The 9,674-nt window shown below is 38.2% G+C and overlaps 1 protein-coding gene across 1 annotated transcript; it reads left to right on the top strand.

The window, feature by feature from the left end:
- The first annotated feature begins 4,012 nt into the window (after positions 1–4,012).
- On the top strand, positions 4,013–4,502 carry LOC118742084 (protein disulfide-isomerase A6 homolog). The gene is made up of 2 exons (XM_036474049.1): positions 4,013–4,037; positions 4,087–4,502. The coding sequence occupies exons 1-2, from the start codon at positions 4,013–4,015 to the stop codon at positions 4,500–4,502; spliced, it is 441 nt and encodes a 146-aa protein (XP_036329942.1).
- Positions 4,503–9,674: the final 5,172 nt, after the last annotated feature.

The following is a 9,674-nucleotide window of genomic DNA, read 5'->3' as shown; positions in this document are numbered from 1 at the left end:
TCACAATTATTTTCATGAAAAATATTAAATTTAAGAACTTTATATCGATGGCTGAGTGGAAGATCGACCTATCTCGGCAGCCAGTTCGAAAACGCCCTATCTCAGAAAATTTTTGAACATCGATCTATCTCAGAAAACTTTTCAAGAACGCCCTACTTCAGAATTTGATTGAAGAACACCCTACCTCAGAATTTTGTTGAATAACGCCCTATCTCAGCTGCCGATTCAAAAACGCCCTATCTCAGCTTATTTTCAATGTATTTTCGTTTGAGATAGGGCACCTTTGAACCGAACTCTGAAATTGGGCGTTCTTCAACAAAATTCTGAGACAGAGTGTTTTTCAATAAAATTCTGAAGTAGGGCGTTCTTAAAGGGTTTTCTAAGACAGGGCGTTTTCGAACCGGCTACCGAGATAGGTCGATCTTCCACTCAGCCATCGATATAAAGTATGAAACTTTGATTTACATATATGGTTTACATTATTGAATGAACTGTATTTTCACAAAAAATCGGTATTTTTTTGCAACTTTAAATGCGAATTACTTAAAAACGATAAGCCTCCGGAGGGCGGGGTCTTCGGATTTAGAATCAGAAAAAGCTCCTCTATACTCCCTAATATATATATTCTTTTTCAAAGCCTGGATACGTTTTGGAAAATTTTCCCAATTTCACCACTTCTACCACTTATCTCTAAAGGCCCCTGCCAATCAGTACCAAAGTTCTATCCGCACTAAAAGTTTATGGTGATTAAAAAATCGCAGTCACTGAGTTCACTGATAGCAAAAAATCACCATATCGCTCATCTCTAGTAACTGTTAACATGGCAATGCTGGTGAAAAAGTACTAAAAATTAGCCAATCAGAAATAGACAGATATAATGAAGAGAAGAATTAAGAGCGAAAGCAGTATTTAAGAACACCCGATTTATTACATGATTCAAGTACATGATTCAATAATACAAGGTTCGATAAACTGACAGTTGTCTCTCTCGCACCGCTCCCTTAGCAGTGGCACCGTGTTGCTTCTTTGCAATTTTACATTGAAACAGTGTAGCTTTGGTGTCAAATAAAAGTATAAGCTTTTGCGCAATATCTTTATTTGTATATGCATATGAAGCATATTTAACTGATGAAAACATATGCATTGGATGTTTACATCAGTCTCATAGTATCTTATTTAAATTTTGAGTCATTTTGCAGTTTTTATACGGCTAAATAGCATATAAATTACGTAATTCACGTAGATATATCAATATTACGTTCAACATTTCGTTTAAAATACCAGATTTCCTGCAAATACATTAGAATTTACGAAAGGAATTTCACTACTAATTGCCTACTTTGCGTACTTTTCTAATACCATTTTCGAAACAAGCGATTGCATTCTTGCCCTTTCTCTGTCCTCCGTAAATGCAACCTTTTGTAAGGGAGTGTCAAACCGCAGCTGTCAATAATTATCTAACCTTGTATTATTGAATCATGATTCAAGTACTTGAAAGCAATTCTTGCTCCTTCTCTGTTGTGTTTTCTATTTGCTTTTACACGTTTCAATTCTGTTGAATTCAAGTTTTTGGTTCTTTAAAAGGGAAGCAACGAAAATGCCAAAAGCAAAGCAAGAAAGTTGAAACGACTTGACGGTACAGAACAAGGTACATTAAACAGGTAGTATCAGTAGAGCAAAAACAACATTTGCGTGTATTTTGTTGTTGCTTCTGGTATCGAAAGTGTCAAAAACTGTTCTGAATTTTTTCTTCTAAATCAAAGCGTGCCATGTGAAATACAAAAAATTATAAAAAATAAAAAATTGAAATTGGAAAAAATAAAAATTGATGCAACTTTCTTTCCTAGTAAATTTGTTTGCTTCTCGAAGCATTGATCCATCCTTTGCAAGGCCCAGTAATCAGCGGTTGTGCTGCCGAGTTGGGCGAACGTTCCAAAAGCAGCTATTCAATCGCTTGTTTTGAGCGTGTGTGAATCGGTAACAAAGTTCGCGGCAAGTAAATTTTTGACAAGTTTGAGGTGAATAAAATTTCAGTAGCCATAGGGCTAGTGAAATTTTTGACAAATGCATAGAAAATTTTGACAATTGCAAAGATTGTTGCTGTGTGTAATTTTTCGTAAAATAAAAGCTTAAGTTGATGAACTGCAATCAATGATGGTAGATGTTTTCTTAAAATATTAATTTCACTCAATTTGTAATAGTTTATTGCGCATAAATCTGCGGTTATGAAAAATTTACTGCTGTCAAAAAAGATTTCATTTCACACAGCAGATTGGCAAAACTGTCTCTCCATAGTAAAAATATTATTCAACAGCTTTCCCCATAGAACTTTGCTACCGATTCACACACGCCCTTTGTATGGAAAAAGGTTTCACATGCAAATGGATTTTAGCAATTCAGAATTTTTTTGAGGAAAAATTAAAAATATTTGACATTTTCGAGACCAAATAATTTGAAAATAAATCAAATCAGCTGCTCTACTGATACTACCTGTTCAATGTACCTTGGTCTGTACCAAGGCGAATTAATATAAGGTGATAGCAGGAGTACAAAAACAAAAATTTACATGTATTTTGTTTTTGCTTTGGCGGCATAAACTGTCAAAATTTGTAAGAGTGTGTGTAGAAATTCAAACAAAATTTTTCAATTTGATATCAGAAGCCGTGCGGCGAAACACATACACAAAATCAGCTGAGCTAGTAACACCACCTTATATAAATTCGTCTTGGTACAGACGCATGTGTACTCGTCCCTTTTCTTCTCACCCCCTCTCTTCCACATGCGAGCAGAATTGAATTCAATACTTGAACTGTGTAAAAGAAGTCAAAGAACTGACTGATTTGGATTGGAAAAGTAGAAAAAGCTGCGAAAATAATTTTGGTCTAGTGAAATTGAAAAAATATGTCTTTACACAAAGAAAATTAATCATACATGAATAATTGCTTGAACACAAAGTCTTCCGTGATCTAATTGAGATATTACAAAACTTATAAAACAAACGTGGTGGGAGAAGCTTCTATTGCCAACTCTGAAATGGACAAGTTTAAATTTTTTGTAGGTAAGTATCAAAGTGTTGCTATGTATTTAGTCACTTACGGCCCGTCTCCACAGGCAAAAGTTTTTGCCTACCAACTGTTATTTTTATTGCCTGATACAAATTTTATCAGCGGCAATATTTGTGCGTGGGCATGTTTTATCTTGATAAAAAGTTTAAAAAATATGCTATTTGACAGCCAAGCAAATAATAACACATATTTTAATAGAAAACAGTTCAATTTTTGCTTTTATATTGAAATATCGATAATGTTGTCTCCACGAAGCTATCGCGCAAATGAAAATGTAGCTGTCAAAGTACCAAATTGCTGGCAATATTTATCAAGATAAAAGCTCTGATAATTATTGCTTGCCAAGAGCAATATGCGGTCTCCATGGGCAAAATTTTGCCTGATAACATTATCAAGATAAAAACTTTTGCCTGTGGAGACAGCAAGTTAATTTTACTCTCGACTTAAAAATTCTCATTACAATCAAAGTTTCTTCATAATACGTAAAACACTATTTATTTAATAAACCATGCCCTTATCTCTGCAGCAATTTTCTTGCTAGCCGCAGCGGCCACGGCACCGAAGCCGGCTTCTGCCTTACAGGTTAACCTAATATTCGCGGCTTGCGTTTTGGTACGCATGCCGTCGAATTTGTTTTTTTGCGTCACCCGAAATTGACTTGCATGCGTTTGCTTTTGATTTCATTGAGCGAAACGTCAAATCAAAATGTCACGCATAACAAAAATTGGAAATTGAGTTAGCTTCATACGCACGCCGTTCAATTTCGGTTGATCTCATACAAGTTGCATGTGCATGAGAAATTTTTGACAGTAAATTGGCGGCGTGCGTGAATATTAGGTTAGCCTGTTATATTCGCCAAGCGATGACGTGGTAGAATTAACGCCCTCCAACTTTGATCGCCTTGTCATACAGGATGATGCTATTTGGGTTGTTGAATTCTTTGCACCATGGTGTGGTCACTGCAAATCGCTGGTACCAGAATACAAGAAAGCCGCTAAAGCGCTGAAAGGTGTTGTTAAAGTTGGTGTACTAGGTTTCCCCACCATCAAAATATTCGGCACAAACAAGCGTTCGCCTACCAGCTACAATGGTCAACGCACAGCTAAAGCTATTGCGGAGGCGGCACTGGCCGAGGCCAAAAAGAAGGTACAAGAAGTGCTCGGCGGGGGCGGCGGCAGCAGTAACAGCGGCAGTGGCAGCGGTGCTGATGCTGTCATTGAATTGACTGATGACAATTTTGACAAACTGGTTTTGAATTCAGATGATATTTGGTTGGTTGAATTCTTTGCACCATGGTGTGGTCATTGCAAGAACTTGGCTCCTGAATGGGCTAAAGCCGCCAAGGAACTTAAGGGGAAAGTGAAGTTGGGTGCATTGGATGCTACAGTGCATCAGAGCAAAGCATCGGTAGGTTTAATAAATATAAATTTAACTTAGTTGACTAATCGCCACAACGATTGGAACCAGTTGTGCCGATTTGTTTTCCGCAAAAGAAAGAACACAAAGTGGTATTAGTATTTTGATTAATTTAAATATGTGGATTTATTCATATGTGGTATTAGTATTTTGATTAATTTAAATATGTGGATTTATTCATATAAAAATGTGCTGTGGATATATATATATATACAAATTGCTTTTGTAGATTACCTTTGAATACGCTGTAGTATGGTGGCTGGATCACGTCCTCTTCTCTGGATGCTCGCAAAAGAAGTAAGTGAACAGTTTTTTATTATAATGGCGGTAGCCTGCCAAGATGTTTTCAAGTAGTACTATTCCAATAACGGAAACAAATAGAAAGCGAGGGGAAAGTTAACAGCGGCAATGCTAACGCAATGTTAAACATTAGGGGTGTCCTCTTTCTAATCTATTTAGGCGGAGGCCTAAACATGCCGGCCCCCTTGCTATAAGCAACATCCAAAGAACCATGTGATCCAACCTCTATACCACGTTACACGATAAAAATACGTTAAATCTAGATTCCCCAATTCAGTTCTTCATCTATGGACCTAAATTCTATAAGGAAAGAAAGTTTAAAAATAAAAGACGTGGGTTTCAAATTCAACTGCACTTTTAATAATATTATATAATATATTTTCATTTAATAATTCATTTTGAAAAAAAAAGTTGACTCATGAAATATAACAAAATATATATACGAAAAATTTTCAGTTATTGATTCATCATGAAAAAAAAACAAAATAAAGTCATACAAAAATGTGTTTAGCATGCGCCTGACAGTACCCATCCGAAAATGGTGTTTTGCGCTAGTAGCGCACCGAGAGTTCCCGCTGGCGCCTAAGAACATCTTAGGGAAAACTTCGGCACCTAGCACTAAGCGGACGGGAGCTGCGATGTGGAACTGAGGATCGGCGAGCTTTATATTGTTGTATGGTGCTACGACCGTGGCATCGAGACTTTTTAAAGGCGTTTGTTGCCGATAGTTCCGTACGGCCACCGCGTGCATTGTTATGGTCGTGGAATTTCCGTGTTTTCCGCGTAGTTTTATGAAACACCCTCGTTGATTGCCGACTGCCGTTAAACTGAGCTTCAGCTCTCGCGCGAGGTCGTCTGCGATAATGGATGTTGCGGCACACGGATCAATCAAAGCTCTTACCAGGTGCAAGCGTCCTCCTGCTTCTACCCTCACTATGGCTGTTGGCGCAACTGCGGTAAGTTGTTGTATCGGATTCATTGGGGCGTGATCTTGCCCAGACCGAAATCCGGTTCTTTTAGGGAGGTGGAATGCGTGTGATTCCACTCTCCCGTTGCGAAGCTTATGCCGTGGGTGGTTACCTCGTCGTCGAGGTTGGGGGTATGAGGTATAGTATCGCGGTTGGAAAGTTCTAATTTCCAATCCGCTCTCTCTTGGCTGGTATCGTAAGAGCTGTCCGAAATGTTGGGGTTCCAACTCTAGCTCGCTCGCAGAATCCGGATGGAGTGCATTTGACTCCATTCCGAGCGCTTCGTCTGGGCGGAAAGCACTGGTTTCCGCTCCAGCGCTTAGCAATTCCCCTTCCTCCAAGTCCGGGCGGAAAGCAATTGTTTCCGCTCCAGTCTCGGACGCGACTAACGAAATCGCATCGCTATCGTCTGCGTCATTGCGACTGGCCCTTGTTGGTCGTCGCTGCCGCGGTTGTTCATCGCCTGGTAGATCGATGTGGAGCATTGTATGGTGTTGCTCTTTACAGCGTCGACAAGTTCCCGGATGAGTGCAATGAGCGGCACGATGCATCCCGGACAAGCAATTAGTACAGTACCGATGCACTAACACTTCACGAAGGCGATCCTCCGGCGATTTGGACCGAAACACAGGGCACAGTCGAATCGGATGCTTGCTACCACAGAGCCTACATGTTAGCGGATATTTCCTTGCCTCAGCCTGTTTACGCATGGTAGTGTAGCGAGTCATCTCCTGAAATTATGGTTTCCCACTTCATTAGGGATCGAAGCGAATAAAAATAACGTTGGAATGGCGAGCAATATAAAACCTAAATTTTTAGTCATCGTAAACCTTTTAACCGTGTTAAGTCCCCTTTATGATTGTTAGGTACGAACGTGCAGTCATGGCTTAATGGTTGGTGGGTAGGTGTAACAGGGTTGCCTTCGGCATGTGAGCTGTTTACCTCCTATGGAGGTTGTACGAAAATTATGGAGGAAGATTGAGATAGTATGGTCACATCTTCTTTATAGTGCCCTGTGGTTTCGGAAATAGCATCTAAAATTAACCAACCATCATAATTTGACTTTTTGTTGCTCATATGGAAATGTCGCCTTGCATTAAGTATGACTCGCGAAGATGAAAGATATATGAATAATTATATGAAAATAATTACGTATTATTTATTCTCCCACTCTATCTTTATGAAAATAAATGCAAAGTCCTTTATACGCTTTCAATCTGCGCAAATAGGTGTGCCACCAGCCTTAGGAAAATTGAACGTGTAACCGGGGTATAATAAAGGTCGAGGTGACTCTGAAAGGTATCGAATTCGTTTATTTATGTTATCGATAACAAACTATTTCCGTGAATGGCCGACTGTCATTCATAAACCACGTTTCGAGTAAATTGCTTGCGTAAGTATATTGTCTGAGTGGTTTTTTTTTTCCTTCACTGAATTTCCATTAATTCTTGAATTTTCTTTTCTTTTCAGGAATAGAGAACTGCAAAACAGTGGCGCGCAAAACAAATACGAAAGCACAACCTATATACCAAAATCTAAAGCAAAACTTAAAAAACATATTGAACAATTTATACAACCATATTAAACTAATAACGAATGAAAGATTTATAAAAAACACTGAAAGCAAAATTTATAATTCATATATTGAACGAAAAAAAGGCAGTTTAGAATTGCAAGATGTGATGCGTTGAAAGTTATTGTGGCTGCAGTGTCTCAAAATATGGATTTTCATGGTTGTCGTAGACAGATTTTCCCCCACTGCTTCTTTGCTCACGTAAGGCTGAGGTGCTACGGCAGAGGTTGCGCCTCATACTTATGTGGGCCGATGGCGGTGGAGTCGGCCGCAAGGCACGGTTAATGCTCACTGCATACGGTTCGCGATCAACATTCAATTTGCTTTGCCCAGTCCAGTATACATATCGTCGATTTCTGCAAATTACAATACCGATGTGTAGCCCAGTGACGGGCATTGTTATGTCGTTGCAACGCCGCTACCGCATCGCGTTCTTATACCGATGTGTACAAATAAAGTAGTTATTTCATGATATTAAAGAAAAGCTTATCATTTAGAATAAAGTTTACGAATATGTATTTATGAGCACAAAAAAATTCGCCTTCGAGTACTTGAAGCTAGTGAAATATCAAATGTGTGGAAAAAATAGTGTGAAATTCAATAAAAATGTTAAAATGAAGCTAAAGTTATATTTTAATGGGATCTCTACTAGCATATATCGTGCGGGGTGTTTAAGGGGCGTAATCAACGCCGTAGTGAAGTGGCAAAGTTTGGGATTTACATGATTCAACTTTAAAAGCGATTATTTAGTTGAGTCGAAAGTTGAACGAAAAGTTGGCAGCTAACCAATTTTATTTAAAGAGCCGTTTGCAACTGCTGCATTCATCTAAAAAATGAGGTATCATGTTCGGTGTGAATTTCTAGCAACGTTTTAACGATTGGGAAGTTACACAGACTTTTCATCAGAGCTGCACTTATGCAGTTTTTATTACGTGCCTCAAACAGGGCCCGGGTGTGCTTTAGTAGTCAGCCGCACCTTGTGTTTTAAGAAAACCAGGTGGAATTAACAAATGAAACTTGGTCAGGATGTTAAGGGAGGTATCCTCTAAAACATGTATAACTAAAAAATATAAATAATATCATTGTTTATAAGTTATTTGTTGTTAAAATTTCTTAAGTCGTTCCACTTGGTTTCCTTAACAAAAAAGCATTTGTGCATACTTTTATATATATAAATGCACATAACACTGTACTTAATACTCTACACACTTTTCTTTTATTTTATCTTGTATATAAATCACTTTAATTAAACTTTTATCGACTTGTAAATTACATTGAATTTCACACATATGTATTTACAATAACACATGGTTGCAAACTGACACATAACATGTGTTGCCATATTGTACAAAACAATACATACAAAGAAGGCAATGATTAAAAAGGAATACAGGGGAAATCAATACAAAAGAAAATGTTCAGCTCCTTTTCTTCGCAAAACAGAAAGGAGAATTCTAATGCCTGAGGGTTATAATTCCTAAGTGCGGCCGAAGGCCGCCTACGCAGAAAGGTGTTCTCTGCAAAAGGTGTTCAGCTCCTTTTCTTCGCAAAACAGAAAGGAGAATTCTACTGCCTGAGAGTTATAATCCCTAAGTGCGGCCGAAGGCCGCCTACGCAGAAAGGTGTTCTCTGCAAAATGTGTTCAGCGCCCCCCTTCTTCGGCAACACAGAAATAATAATTCTACTAAGTAAAAATTCCGAATTAAAAATCCGCTTTTATTATTCAAAATTCCAGTCTGGTAGCACTAAGTTGTATGTTTGCTATCTTATTCATCGTTTATATGAAAACTTTAACAATAAATTATATAAGAACTATAGGGTTGCTAGAAAAAAGGGGGGTAGTTTTGAAATCAGGGGGTCCTATTCTACCCCCCCTCATCCCCCCTTTTTCTAGAATTTGCCGTCCGTCTACTAAAATTTTCCCCAGGGCCCAAGTAGGGTGCTCACCAAACAATGAATAAGGGATAAAAAATCGTTGGAAACAAAAAAGGAGCCCCAGTGCTGCACCGGAACTAACAAGTCTGACTTGTAACGAAGTGCAGGATCGACTGAACTTTGCTGGAACTGGTAAGTTTGCCGTCGTGTTATTGTAAATTATATATATTGATTAACACTGGTAGTATTTCTGTTGGAAGTGACTAATTCGGTGCGACATATCTGTGAAGAATGATACGAAAGCGATACAGCCATTAGGAACAACAGACTTATTTTGAAAGGAATGATAGTAACTTGCGCGTTAATCTGTTAAGAAAATAAAAGAAAAGGGTGACAGAAATGATTTTTGGTTTGTGAAAAACAGTTACTAATAGTGCATTTACATGGTATGAATCTGTTCATAAGCCGTATGAATTT

Source organism: Rhagoletis pomonella, unplaced genomic scaffold (assembly GCF_013731165.1).
Source record: "Rhagoletis pomonella isolate Grant_MI unplaced genomic scaffold, Rhpom_1.0 Rhpom_scaffold_00006, whole genome shotgun sequence".
NCBI classification, from domain to species: Eukaryota; Metazoa; Arthropoda; class Insecta; order Diptera; family Tephritidae; genus Rhagoletis; species Rhagoletis pomonella.
The sequence above is the reverse complement of the archived record's forward strand: the minus strand, read 5'-3'. Positions and strand labels throughout refer to the sequence as shown.

Excerpts from the sequence above, each read along its gene's own strand:
- LOC118742084 (XM_036474049.1), top strand. The coding sequence starts at position 4,013 with ATGGTGTGGTCACTGCAAATCGCTG. Across the intron at positions 4,038-4,086 it reads GTGGTCACTGCAAATCGCTG|TTGGTGTACTAGGTTTCCCC; the intron begins GTACCAGAATAC and ends GTGTTGTTAAAG.